The sequence below is a fragment of the Sinocyclocheilus anshuiensis genome, unplaced genomic scaffold, assembly GCF_001515605.1.
Source record: "Sinocyclocheilus anshuiensis isolate Anshui unplaced genomic scaffold, SAMN03320099.WGS_v1.1 scaffold179, whole genome shotgun sequence".
Lineage (NCBI taxonomy): Eukaryota > Metazoa > Chordata > Actinopteri > Cypriniformes > Cyprinidae > Sinocyclocheilus > Sinocyclocheilus anshuiensis.
The window spans coordinates 1,260,340-1,275,601 of record NW_015549577.1 but is presented as its reverse complement, the minus strand read 5'-3'; the positions used below and the strand labels follow the sequence as shown (position 1 = coordinate 1,275,601).

General features: G+C 36.0%; 1 protein-coding gene across 4 annotated transcripts in view; it reads right to left on the bottom strand.

Annotated features, from left to right (window-relative positions):
• Positions 1 to 15: 15 nt before the first annotated feature.
• Positions 16 to 15,262, bottom strand: part of LOC107657524 (major facilitator superfamily domain-containing protein 6-B-like) — a 15,988-nt gene continuing 741 nt past the window's right edge. Inside the window, exons 2-8 of one of the 4 annotated variants that reach the window (XM_016445657.1) lie at positions 12,949 to 14,485; positions 5,956 to 6,053; positions 3,970 to 4,131; positions 2,843 to 2,941; positions 2,495 to 2,772; positions 2,238 to 2,244; positions 695 to 780 (exon numbers count right to left, since the gene is read on the bottom strand). In XM_016445657.1, coding sequence (XP_016301143.1) covers positions 770 to 780; positions 2,238 to 2,244; positions 2,495 to 2,772; positions 2,843 to 2,941; positions 3,970 to 4,131; positions 5,956 to 6,053; positions 12,949 to 14,483 — 2,190 coding nt within the window. In that variant the 5' untranslated portion in view covers positions 14,484 to 14,485 and the 3' untranslated portion in view covers positions 695 to 769. Of the gene's footprint in view, positions 781 to 2,059; positions 2,245 to 2,494; positions 2,773 to 2,842; positions 2,942 to 3,969; positions 4,132 to 5,955; positions 6,054 to 12,948; positions 14,486 to 15,262 lie in introns of those variants that run through there. The other 3 variants (XM_016445658.1, XM_016445655.1, XM_016445656.1) reach the window with 3 other exon arrangements.

Here is a 15,262-nt window from a genome sequence, read left to right as displayed (position 1 = left end):
ATACACAAAGCTGTGAGGCACATGATTTCAGACACCATATAGGGCAAATCAACCTTCTGATGGTTTGTATTAGCTACTTGGTTTTACAGATAACTATATTTAACAGAACAGAGCATGGCTTTAACATTTTATTTAATACAGAGTAGATGTTTTATATTTAAATTTGGTCAAGTAATATGGAAGCATGAATAGCAAAATTACATTTTATACAGAGTGCAATGGCAAGTCCCATGAATATTTTGCTGAAGCACCTCTGCTGTTGGATTATAAGAATTTATCACTCAGAAATATGCAGATTTCCTCATAGGCACTGACTCTTCAAGCATTCTGTACAAAGACTTGCAAGCTCTTTGCAACTAATGCATGACATCAACTGTGGCAGTGCAAAGCATATTGATTCTATTGCCTCGGCTAATGTAGAATACCTGTAGGCCAACATAATATTTTTGGTCCAATGTCAGCTGTCATCTTTTACACCCCATACCATGTCTAAATCATAAGGCTATTTCCCAAAGAAGTTCACTTGATTGTTGATTGTGGTTGTGCTATTGGAGGCAGCTGTTTGGAATGTCCTGGCAATTGAATTGAGTTTTCTACTGGTTCTTTTCTCCCTGTGGATGGAGGCGGTTCTTCCAGAGGACGGACAGGATGTGTGTTTTGAGGAACGAATGCACTGGTAGTAGGTTCTTGTGAGAGATATTCTGCCGGACTAATTGTATCGGGTTGCGATGATGTGTTTTCATCATCAGGTGGCGTCGCTGAAGTTTGCTCATTTGTCTCCTACAAGAGGACGACACATAAAGGTTAAACATTTGAAATAAATGTCTAAGGTAAGGTACATTTTATTTGTTAAGATGTGTACTAGAATGAATAAAAAAAAACGTGTAATTTCACCCCAAAATTAAAATAATGAAGCCTATTTTAGGATCATGATGCTTTAAGCTGTGATATTTTCTTAAAAATTCACATTGTTAACTAGATTTTCATTTTTGATTTTATTTTGAAATAATATTTAAATATTCTCTATAGGGTTAATTAATTAATAATTATAATTTAATTAGTTACATTTATATAGCGCTTTTCTGGGTACTCAAAGCGCTTTACATGAAAGGGGGGGAATCTCCTCAACCACCACCAGTGTGCAGCATCCACCTGGATGATGCGACGGCAGCCATAGTGCGCCAGAACGCCCACCACACACCAGCTTATTGGTGGAGAGGAGACAGAGTGATGAAGCCAATTAGTGTATGGGGATGATTAGGAGGCCATGATGGTCAGAGGCCAATGGGCAAATTTGCCCAGGATGCCGGGGTTACACCCCTACTGGTTAAGATTAAATGAAATGATTCCTTTTATTTTAATAAAAAATAGAGGCACTATAAACAATTATTACTATGACACAAACACTTCACAATTTAAATTATACATTTTCTTAAATAAAATGTCAGAATTTGTGGATTAAGTCATAAATATTAATTAAAAAAAACACCCTAAAACCAAATGTTCCTGAAAATAATTTTTTTTAAATAATTAACTTTTTTCCCCTTCAATTATCATTACCATAAAGTGTTGTCACACGAAAAGATATAATAAAATATTTACAAAAATGTGGGGGTGTACTCACTTCTGTGAGATACTGTAGATGCTTTTTATTTTTTATTTTTATAGACTGAATTTAAGACTAAATGAAATTATACTTCGTAATGTAATACCTTTTCTATTAAAAATAAAGGCAGTACAAACAATAATTACTATGATTCATTAATACTAAATTCAAATATTTTTTTGAATTTTTTAAAATATATGTATTCTTAGGGGGTGAAATATGACCTGGACATCTTCTTGAAATGTTTCGTGAGATGCACCAACCAAGCATTTATTTGACTTCAAATATAAACACTATGTGTACTTTACAATGACAAATAAGTAACTGTGCCAAATGCGGGGAAACAAACGACAACAAAAAAGATGTCCTGACTTTAAACATTTGCTCAAAAATTTAAATAAACGACACAAAGCAGCTGAAGCACAGAAGTCTGTTTTAAGAAAGGACAAACAAAACTGACAACAGAAAAGCATTTATTTTGGTAAGAAGTGGGTTGTACAATGGTGTTAGTAAGACTTATGTAAATTATCCAAGAATACATTAAGAATGAAAGAGGAAATGCAATAACAGACTGTGACAGGACTGCATGCATTTTTGTGTACAAAGTGCAAAGACAGATATTTTTCCTCACCTTTCCCCTGAGAAAATGACAGCATGAATGCAAAGAGAAAGAGTTAATCATTCAGTAAAAAGGTATAAAATATAATTTTCCATCAGTATGAAATTTTTCCATATTGGTTTTCACAATAATTACATACCAAAAAGCCAAGATGACAAACTAATACAGGCAGAAAATTAGCAGGAAAAAGGTCATGAAATGTTATTAAACAGCAGGAGTGAAACTTTCACCACCTCCTAATGTCCAAATCACAAAGGGTGCCACCCTACCTGCGGGGCTTGACTTTCACCACAGTGGTTGTTCTTTGACAAAGCAACCATATCTCTGATCTGATAGAGGGCGAAAGCGATGGTGACCCAGGGGGAAGCAGACACCACCCAGGCCGGCTTGTTGGCATTTTCTTGCTCTTCCTGATGCCTGGTTTTCTTAGGAGGCGTCTTTGATTCGGGATTTGGCTGAGATGCAGATTGGTTCTGGACTAAGTCAATAGTGGCGATAGGCACAGGGCTGGAGGGAACTGGGATGTTCTCAGCCAACATCGAGCCCTCTGTAAAAGAGCACAGACGTAATCAATAAGCCGTCGCAGGTTTTACTCCAGCAAAACAGCAGGAACTTACTTTTATCCTCGTTCTGACCTAACAGCCACTGTATCAGAGAGAAGACAAGTAATGTGACCAGAGAGGCCATACCGAGGCCTCTGAAGGTTTCTGCAGCACCTAAACAGGAAATTTGCAAGATGAAAAAGGCTGATACTGTAAGATGAATATCATTCACAATGAAAAGAACAATCTAAAAGTTTTCTCATCACCCTTTTGGATATTATCTATATATATTCAGCAAGGCCCAAAAGTCTGAGGCATTTCTATAAAATTGTATATATACAGTATGTATAAACAATAACAGTGTGAAATATAATTTCCATTTAAAATCACTAGTCTTCTATTTGAATATATTTTAAAATGTAATTTATTTCCTGCAATGGCAAAGCTGAATTTTTAGCATCATTACTCCAGTCTTCAGTGTCACATGATCCTTCAGAAATCATTCTAATATACTGATTTTGCTGTTTAATATTTTTGTAGAAACTGTGACATTTTATTCTGGATTCCTTTATGAAAATGAACTTTGACGCATGTTCAATGAACAGAATTTATTTGAAAAATATTTTTTTTTAGATGAACTTCGTCACTTAGATCAACTGAATGCATCCTGGTTGAATAAAATTATTTATTTGTTTTAAACTTACTTAACCCAAACTTTTGAATCAGTGTATCAAGGTTTCCACAAAAATATTACGTTCATCATTGATAATAAAAAAAAATGTTTCTTGAGCAGCAAATCAGCATATTAGAATGATTTCTGAAGGATCATTTGACACTGAAGACTGGAGTAATGATGCTGAAAATTCAGCTTTGCCATTGCATAATAAATTACTTAGTAAAATATATTCAAACACAAAACAGTTATTTAAAATTGTAATAATATTTTATAGTTGTATTGTTTTTACTGTATTTTTGATCAAATAAGATAATGATTTATTAGTATTTAAGTTAAAAAAATTAAACAAACAAAAGCAAATGTCATATTTTCATAGACTTTTGGATATAGAATAATGTAGAATTTACCTTTACTACAAGAGTCTGATTCTTTGTAAGTGTGTCTAAATATATAACAGCTTAAAAGCATGCATGAGGCACATGTATGGCAAGTCTGTGACGTCACATGGTCTTTGTTGATGTCATACCGAAGAAGTTCACAAAAACTCCTCCTAGCATGGCTCCACAGCCTCTCCCCAGCCCCAGGTGCAGCCCCTGCAGGATCCCCTGAGCTGACGTGCGCAGAGCTGGAGGAACAGCAGCGCTCAAATACGAGATGCATGCCGCCCACACTGATGCATGTGTCAAACCTGCATGACACATTAACATAAACACTTGTGCGTCTGCCTGAATGCATAAACATTGACTACTCATGAGTTCCTTGTAATATAGGTCTATAACCACATCAATAAGACACTATTTGCAGTTGGTAAGCAAATATGAATACGTTGAAAATTAAAATGTTAAAAAGCAGCTCTATACAAGTATTACGCAATATGCTTTCATTCTGTTACAAGTGATCATTAAAAGTTAATCAGGAACAGAATGCAAAAACAAAATAGGGGAGAACATAAAAAAAAAATGAGAACATAAAATATTAATAATTAAAGCTGAGAGTCAGCAGTATAACTCATGATATTTAATGTCATAATAGTAAAAGTGAAAATTGAACAAAAATACTTTATAAATTAAATACTATATAGTAATTCTTATTTGTGACCCTGGACCACAAAACCAGTCTTAAGTCGCTTGGGTATATTTTTAGCAATAGCCAAAAAAAACATTGTACGAGACAAAATTATCGATTTTTCTTTTATGCCAAAAATCATTAGGATATTAAGTAAAGATCATGTTCCATGAAGATATTTTGTAAATTTCCTACTGTAAATATATAAAAACTTCATTTTTGATTAGTAATATGCATTGCTAAGAACTTCATTTGGACAACTTTAAAGGCGATTTTCTCAATATTTAGATTTTTTTTGCACACTCAGATTCCAGATTTTCAAATAGTTGTATCTCGGCCAAATATTGTCCTATCATAACAAACCATACATCAGTGGAAATCTTATTTAGTCCTCATTCAGATTATTTATAAATATCAATTTCAAAAAATTGACCCTTATGACTGGGTTTGTGGTCCAGGGTCACATTTTTTTTTATAATTTAGTGAATTTACCTTACAAATGAAAGGTACTTCATCTTATGTGATTATTTGATAACTTATTATTACTTGAACAATTTTATCTTTTGGTTTGCCTATATTATAACAAGAAAATTCATTACAAATGATTAATTAGTCTAGCAAAAGTGCTTCAGAACACAGACTTAACAGTACAATTAATATTATAAAACAGTTATGACTCAAAATTCTGCCACAATTGAGTAAAATGTGTATATAACAATTCAAATCAGTTGAATTACGTATTAATGAAACAAAATGTTTACCAACTGTACAACTAAACTTCGATCTATGTTGTGCCAAACAACTTCCTTCAATAAGTTCTTTGTCGTCTTGAACTGATCTCACACTCTATTTTCATATTCCTCTGTTTCTTTAGAACTTGCATATATAAATGAGCAGACTTAAACTGATAGCAAGCTAACAATATGGTATATAATATCATATTACTCAGTCACAGTTAAAGCAAACAAACAACCATTACGCTACATGTGAGGTGGGAACATGGTCATCCTGTACAGTGTCAACAGTCAACACAGTCCCAAGATAATAGTGGCTGAAGCAGCTAAACAGGCTTTTAAACCTGTTTTAGAAAAATTCAAAGGTCTTGGCATTTTAATAAAACTGCTTTTCAGAGAAAAGAAAGAGTTTACTCTTCTAAGAACTGATGTTGAACTACATATTGTACCATCTAGCCTAAGTAACAGTAACATTTCTTTCAGCTTTGAAACAAATGGCACTGCCCTAAGCCTATTTCTAAACGGTAACTGTGTGATTGCAACAGCATGTCTGATGTGAAATAAGCTGTCAGATATACTGCAAAAACAGCTGATTCATGTCCTTAGATGATCTCGAACGTCAGCTGTGGTCACTCAAGAGCACAGCCCACCAATCACAACACTTCCTGTTTGATAAGGCCAGTCGGGCGACACAAAAACACCTTATTTCTCACCTTGAAGCACCTCCATGGGTAAAACTATCCATGCATTCTCCAGGTAGGAGATGTACAGATAGCGTGCAGTGTTGCAGGCCAGTCCGATATAAAGGACTCTAAAAAAAGAAAACACAATCATGTAATACTGGTATGTCATATTTCATTCATACATATGAAACAATGCTTTTCTGTACAATGAAAATGTCACACTGGGTGTAGCTAAACCAGTTTGGTTTATAAGTAGTGGTCGGCCGATATATCGGCCGATATTTGGTATTTTTCAAATATCGGCATCGGCCGATAAGTTTTTCTGCTTTTATTTTGACGCCACACTGGACATTTATTTTGATGGCGCTGAGAGCGGCAGCGCCTGAGCACACAGTGCTCACATTCTCCCTCTTGTTTGCCGTCGTCGTTAACAGTTCTGTCTAAATACAGCTAGAAGTCTGTCTAATAATCAGACAGAATGGTTAAACAAAGGAATTAATGTATACAAAAAGTATTATAACGATTGCTTTTATATTATTAGTAATAGAAAGGCAAACATTTATGGAATTCGGAAAAGATAGTTTATTTAGGATTAAATATTCCTTCGAAGCTGGAAGAAGCATATTCTTTGAATTATTCCCCATTACTTAAAAAAGTACTGAGAGATTTGGAAAGATGGAACTCACTACCATTATCATTAATTGGCAAGATAAATTGCATAAAAATTAACATTCTTCCAAAATGTTTATATTTATTTCAAACTCTTCCCATTTCTATCCCACAAAAGTCAATAGCTCAATTAGAAAATGTATTTGGAATAATAAAACTCAGAGGGTTAAACTTAAAACATTACAAATGGCATCTAAAAAAGGTGGATTACAACTTCCAGATTTTATGTCTTATTTTTGGGCAGCACAAATGAGAGCGGTATGGTTTTGGCAGATGAATAGTACTTTGCCTCCTGCATGGATACAAATTGAAAGATATCATGCAGGGGAAATTCCTCTAGATAAGGCTCTGTTCATCCCATTGACTTGTGTTACGAAAGTAGTTAACAACCCATTCATTAGACACACTTGCAAATTGGGGTTTGAGAATTGACAGGAAAAAATATAATTGGCTACTATCATTATATAACAATACTCCTTTTCACTACAACCCATCTCTTCCTGAGGCATTAAGAGATGGGATAACACAATATTGGTATAAAAAGGGAATACATCAATGTTTGTAAAGATTTGGGGCAAATTTATTGCATACGTGAATAATTTGGATGTTACATTGACTGAAAATGCTGATGTGATAATGTAACCCTTTCTTAACTTTAATTGCTTTATTATCAGTATTGTTATTTATGTATTTATTTGTATTGTTATTTTTTTTTCTTTTTCTCTTTTTTTTAATTTGTCTTTTTCCTTTTTTCTTATTTTACACACCAGCTCAATGCCTCGCAAGAATGTTCATTTAAGTGTTCTGTCTAGTGAGGATGTGATGGGGGTGGAAGGGTGGTTAGGAAAGAATGTTTACTTGTAAATTGTACTAAGTCTGTAAATTGTTGATGTGAAAATTATAAATATATTGATAAAAAAAAAAGAAAGACAAACATTATAATACTTTCTCGTTTGCCGTCAGCATTAAGCAAATACGCATTTACATAATTTAAACAAATCTTTGAATGACTAATGAACATTTAATTTCACAAACTTAGTCGAATCCAGCTGTGAGATCTTGTGAAGTGTGCATTTTTATCCAGCATGATCGCGTGCTCTCTGTGTGACGGTCGGTCCGTGTGAAATTAATGCTTTAAACGTTAAACTCGTGATTTCAAATTATGCTGCGCTTTATCCATTTACCCACTGTCATATTCATGTCATTTTCTCTGTGCTGTATGTAAAATGAGTGTTACCCTGGCTTTATTTAAAAAATATGATTCCCAATGCACACAAATTTCCCAGAATACTGAGTGCCCTGTTGGTTACAGTGTTTACTTCCTTTTTAATTATATTTTTATTAAATATTTATTTATTTGTGAAAAATACTTTGCCATCTACAGTATAAGTATGTTTATTTTACACATTTATTTTTTAATCCATTGTCAAATGATTTCAAATTTCTTAAATATTAATTAAAACTAAAAACAAATGATATCGGCTTTATATCGGCCCCCCTGCTTTCCAAGATATCGGCATCGGCTGTCAAAAAACCAATATCGGTCGACCACTATTTATAAGGCCTATTGTAGTTAAGGCTGGGTGTTGCATTTGCTGGTGATGTCTATTCTGACGTCCGAATGAATGACTCACTCTGTCCTAGAGACGGGCTGTGAGCATGACCACACAAGATCTCACCAGTGCTAATCTACAAACACAGAATCTCTAACAGGAAAAAACAACTTTAATGTCATTACTACCCGTTTAATTCGAATGTTGTTTCCTGGAAAACCAATCTCATGAGAGTGCCGGCGCTGGTGCTTTAAAAATTAAGCGTCTAATTTCTTCGCTACTAGCATCACTAAGCATAAATTACAGTCATAAATTACATTATGATTATAATTTGTAAATGCATGTTATTGATGTTATTGTGAACAATTCATTCATATGATTCATTCATATTCATGTTTTAACTAGTAATTTCAACATAACCAAATCTTTAGGTTAAACAACAGGTGACATATGTCTTGACTTCTCCAAACATTCAGTTTGCTTAAACAGCGCCCCTTTTTTTATGATCGCCTGCAAGCTCGCATTGATACAAGCAACATTCAATGAATAAACAAAAGTCCCTGTCCTATATTTTTTTCTTTTCCGATAATCCTTTTAACTGGGATGTATGAAGAAAAGACTGTAGCTACTTTTGCTTCATCGCAACTTTAATTAGAATAATGATTGTTTCCAAACAGGCTTCCTAACCTCTCTCCCCATCTGCCATTGGTTGAACAAATACATAGCCCCACCCCAAACCCACACCATTGGTTGAGTCAGTGTTGCTGTTGTCGGGCTCGTCAGGAAGCTCCACAGACCAATGTTTTGCACAACATTGTTTACACATTTTGAGGGAATCAACATTCAAACAGCTTACTTACAGTTGTGCAGAATTTATTACTAATTTATATTATATAAACTACAAAAAAGTAAAAACCTACAAATTGTTTTATAATTAAAACACATTAAACAAATTACATTAAAACAGTTTAAACAATTAAAACAAATTAAAATCTGTTTAACTGGGATGTACATAATACAGAAGAAAAGATCTATCACTACTTACGTTTCATCACGACTTTAATTAAAATAATTATTGTTTCTTAAATACTCTCCCTGTCCACCATTGCTTGAAAGAATACATAGCCCCGCCCCAATCTCACACCATTGGTTGAGTCAGTATCGCTGTCAGGCTGGTCAGGAACCTCAAACAGAGCAATGATTTGCTCCACAGTGTTTACATGTTTTGGAGAAATCAACCTACTAACAGCTTACTTATAGTTGTGTGCATTTTAAGCATGCTAACACCAAAAAAAAAACTACACAAAAACCTTTAAACAGGAGCGTTTCAACTCCTTTCTTCATGCAACTACATGCAGCTCTGGGAGAAAGCCATGCAAATGTTGACTCTACAAACTACAGAGAACATTTCACTGTACACTATGTTGGCTCTGCCACACCCTTTGCCTTTAGAAAGCTTTAGAATTGATCAACAAAAGAAGCAAGCTCAGTGGATCAATGCTGGAAAGCCTAGACAATGTGTGATGGGGCTAATGGCAGGATAAAGTTACAGGCCTCTCTGCAGTCATGACTGAAAACAGGCCACTTAAAGGCTACAGAGACAAAACTGAAGGTATCATATGCATTAACAGAACATTTTTGTCCCCATAAGAAGACTCTATAGATGATTTTTTAAATATACAGTAGAACACATGAATTTATTACTAATTTATAAGAACTATAAAAATAAAAATGTTGCAAATTGTTGTAGAAATATATATTATTTCATAAAATATATAAAATGTTATACAACATATATTAATATAAAAATTACATCTGTGAGATACTGTATAGTCACTGTGAAATATAAAGTAACAATTGTGGGATATAAAATCACATTGAGATATAAAGTTACATTGTGAGAAATTACAATTGTGGTATATAGTCACATTATGAAATATGAAACAATATTGCGATATAAAATCACATTGTGAGATATAGTCTCTTTGTGAGCAGCAGCAGTTCTGCAAGTTTCACCACCTCATGTCCATTAGCTTTTTTTTTTTTTTTTGTAACAACAATCAAGTTGTAATATTCTAAATTAAAATGCTCAGTGTGGTAAGCCAGAAATCATCTTATATGTTGCATGGAGCTGCAGTTCTGTTACGCAGCAGAATTACAATACCTGCAGATGCAGTTTGCTGCCAACTAATCAGCTTTTCACAAAACAGCATCTGTCGACTAAAATAACATCACCATAAGCTAGAAAGTGGTCACTGAAACTGGTTTGAGGGTTCTGTATCGCAAAACGTCTGCCAAATGCTACCAGTTTACATCATTAAAAATGCAAAGATTGAGCCACCAGTACAACCTGAGCTATCCTAAAATGATTCATCTTGTTCACACTGAAGAGCCAGTGCTCTGGGAAATACCACACACTTGAGAAATACCACAAAGGAGATTGAGGATGAGAGCAGACCTTTCCAAGTGCCTGTTTACCAGTGCCCACATACACATGGGAAACATCCTGGAAAAGGGTGGCCTGCATCTTGGCTGTACATTGTGTGCCCAGGCTAGGCAGTGCCCATTTAGAGCTTAGCCAAAGTCAACAATACTTACTGAGACACCTTAAACAACCTTTGAACTTTCCCTGTGAGCCCACCACTATGCCACAAATTTGCCAGTCTTTATGTGTTAACACAGATATGGCACAAGAAATAAGTGCATTTACATCACTTTTGACCAGATGTGCTTGGTAGTGTTCTCATAAAATATTGAGCAACCAGGATATGGTTACCATTGCATGAAGGCGGTGTTTGGGCACAGGTCTAAAATACATAAACTAGCATACTAAAATAAAATAGTTGGCTCCTCCCATACAAAGATTTGCTCAACACTAACCCCTGAGCATACATTATAAATGATTGTTTAGCTTTTGTGAACATCAGAAGACACCTGTCTATAACATACCAAATGTAAAGTAGATTGCTCAAAAAAAAGAGACAACTGAATATAATTTTGTCAGTAAATCTAGTAAAACGCATGCTCTTTTAAAGCAATCAGAATGTAATGACAACATAAGGAAAATATGCCTTTCTAACTATATCCATTCACTTTAAACTAAACTTAATAATCTAAATATAAAAGCTAATTTAAAGTATTAGTAAATACTATAAATATAAATAAACTAAATTTATTTATATTCATATTATTTATATAAATTATACATTCTAAATAGTAAAATAATATTGCTTCAGATTATGTTTCCTTCATGGCTGTGGCCTCCAATAGATTTTTACTGACACTTCCTAATTAATATAGTTTCTGGTAAAACTGCAACCAAACGGGTCATTCATCCTGCCCAAACTCTGGACAACAATTATCATATTTTAAGAGCTATATTTTGCTTGGGTACGGTTTAAAGAAACAACTATAACTGGCAACATACAAGGGTGTTCACAATAAAAGCGATTAAATTGCTGGAAGTCGCAGAGTCTACATAGGCATTCTTATGGTCCGTTCACACAGGAAGCATTATTGCATTTAAGAACAGCTTAAAAACATGGGGCTAAAAGTAGCAAGACACGATGCACCCAGGGGCGCGGGAAGATGTTTTCGGTTGGGGGTGCTGTGTGTGTCCGTGTTGGGTGAAGGGGGGGATTTCGGGGGGGCTGGTTCACTTACGTCGGTGCTGGGGCTGGTGTTGTTTGGATGCCGATTTTGGAATGTTTTTGCTGGGATGGGCATTTAAAAAAATCTGATATTTGCTTTTGTGCCATTATCTCCTTGTATTAAAGTTAATCTTGTTCGCATTCTGTACAGTTCATGTCTGATACCATGTGCTAGCGTCACGTGTTCATGAGGATTAGGCTAATCATCCCATATAGAAAACATCACAAGTAAAATTAATCATGTTTATAAAGATAAACATGGGTTTATTATAGCCCACTTACAATTTACATTTCAGAGATCATTACAAATAAATTATTAAATGCTAAAACTGAATAAATTTAAATGAACAAACTTGGCGTTGCATTTGCAACCATGTGAAAACAGGGGGTGCTGCAGCCCCCTCAGCACCCCTACTTCCCGCGTCCCTGGATGCACCAGTTAAATACGTCCATCTAGTTCAACAATTAACAGCAGAGTGGAACACAAAAACACTTTCTGTGTGAACTGGCTCTCACCTGACCTTAGTATCCAACTCTATCAGAACATGGTCTGCACTTAGTTGCCACTGCTTATTTGCATATAAGTTGAAGTGTGCTCAATTGTCTACTTAATTGCTCAATTGTCTACTCTCCCTGAAACTGAATGACTCATGGTTTAGACAAATTGCAGTCAGTATGAATTAGGGCTGCACGATAAATCGCATGCGATATTTAACGCGCATCTTGTCAGTAAAACCATTCTGTAATCAGCGTAAATCTCCATCATGTGCGGGCTTTCACATGGAGCAGCATTAACTACACAGAGCTTAAAGAACCGGCTTTACTGACAAGATGCGCGTTAAATATCGCATGCGATTTATCGTGCAGCCCTAGTATGAATGTACCAAAAAACAGGAGAAGCCTCAGCCAACCACTTGCATTGGAAAGTGGACTGAACCAACGTACAAGCGGTAAGTGGTTATCCTACTTTGTCTATCATCTGCATACTTGCCATTAAAACAAATCAAAAATGACTTCTAAGTGCATGTAACGTCCCTAAATTAATATTCATAATCCAAGCCCACTTTCCAAATGTAAATGTAGATAAACTTACAATACAAGTGCAGTTAAGTAAAAATTATGCCATATATTTTACATAATTAGGTTCCCACCTGATGTGTCCAACAAGCTCAATGAGTTTGTGGCTGATGAAATAAGCCGCCAGCTCAGACACATGGCTGAGCACCGAGCAGATGCCAAAGAGAGTGGGGGTTCCCTTCAGGTCCTCCAGATGCCAGTAGAGGAAGGTGAACACGAAACCGTAACCAAACCCCATGAACCAGGCCACAAAGAGAACCGTACCATAGCGAACGCCACAAATGATCCGGAAGAGATCTCTGAAGGGAAAAGGTTGTGGGTTGCTTTCTGAGCACACGGGTGCATCATCTGAACTGGACTCTGGTGGGACTTGAGGTATTTCCACATCCTCCTTATACTCTTCTTCATCTGACCGATAAACCCTATTGTCAAAGTGGAACTGCGTTGCCACAATAAGTGCTGCGGTCATCAGGACTCCAAAAGCTATGAATGCAATTTGGTAGTTTTTGTAGTCGGGCTGGTCACAACCCGAACCCTGGATGAAGATTGTGATGTGTGTGTGGTCGATCCAGATGCCCACTGACAGCATAGCGACACCCCATCCCAGAGATCCCCACATTCTCTGGAGTCCATAATGATCTCTATGTTGGCCCAAGTACTGAAGAGTGACCGTGTCCACAATTGTCACAGCTGGGGCGCTGAAGAACTCGCCAATAATAATGACCAAGAGGATCAAGAGAAATATAGTATCTACTTGCTCCTTATTAAAGACTATGATATTCTCTTTGAGTTTGGCAGTGGTAGCTTGTGTTTCAGTTGTCGAGGTAGATTTTGACGCAAGTGTTGAGGTACGGGGCGACACTATTGTCGAGTTAGAAGGCATCGAAACGCCAACAGGATTCTCAGTGGAGTTTCCAGAGGGAGTGCCTGTGGTATTTACATTTGCACTTCGAATGTATCTAGAGTGAGGTTCATATGCTTCTAATATTGGCTGAGAAAGTGGAGGAGCAGAGTACATATCCTCAATCAAGTATCTTCGTTGTCTGGTACGGTTACCAGTTTGCGTATAGTTTGTAAAATTGTTTGGTGCCTCAACAGTAGGGTCCTTACTGACACAGGTCATAGCAGCTGGCTTGACGAAGCCAATTCCGCAGTTAAAGATCACCCAGCAGAGTACAGAAAATAGCAACACCGCCTTTCCTTTCTTGAAGCGGTCCGCCACTACTCCCCAGAAAGGCGCACTGCAAAACTCAATAAAATAACGGATCCCAACTAGCAGGCCACTTTGGCTGGGTGTCATTCCCAGCTGCTTGTAGTACACGGCAAGCAGGGGGTGTAAAGAGCCATAGGCGGAGTAAAAGAAGAAGTAGAAGACCTTGGAAATCAAGAGATGATTGTCTATTCGCACACAGCACCTCTCCATGCAGTCCATACTCTGAGTGGGCTGAGAAGGGAGTGTGTTGTTGGGGGCAGGTGGTGCTGTTTGACCGGACAGTGTAGTGTTTGCCACCTGCCCCAGGGACAGAGTGTTAAATGGTTCAGACAGAACATATTTCCTCTTCTGGTCCTCCTCATCATCCGTAAGGATGGCCACCCGATCACTCGCCATTTCTGTGAGACAGACATTAACATCTGTTAAAGAATTAACTTGCAATTCTTAAATGTTGGGGCACAAACATTTGGTCAAAATCTGGCTGATTAGCATTATTTAGCTGGTAAATCCCTAACATTACCTTGAAGAACCAAAAATAATTTTATGGATTTTTTCCCCCTTGTTTGCTGCCTCTCACAACATAGTTCATGGTCATGAAGAGCTCGAGAGATTCTTGCTGTACCATCAGCCAATCAGCATTGTCATGATGGCATTTTCCTAAAGCTCTAAGCGATTAGTTGCATTGCATTTATGGGTCTGGTGATTGGCTCAAAAAACAAAACAAAACAAAACGACACCAAAAAACCCCATGCAGTGTCCATTAACAAAGATGGCAAATTTATAGCACATAGTTATGGGCTCATGTTCATAATGCAGTGTTCATTTAGAATAATGGCAACATTATCTAAAAACGAAAATAAAAATGGAGGAGACAAACTTCCTATATCATTTTGTGATTATGTCAAAGGCCATAAATCACACTACTGTTGTTATGTGTTTCAAAAATGGTCATTTTCTCTATTTACCCATACTAATAATTTGCATATTGTTGTCTATACAGTTCATAGGAAGATTAATGCATTGTTTAATATTAAGTACATTATTGTTTACCTTTCTGCATTAAACCATTTTGATAGCACCTTGATGTCCAATGAAGCAAAACAGTTAATTGAGTGCTACTTTTATTTATTTATTTATTTTCATAATAATAATAATAATAAATAAATAAATATATA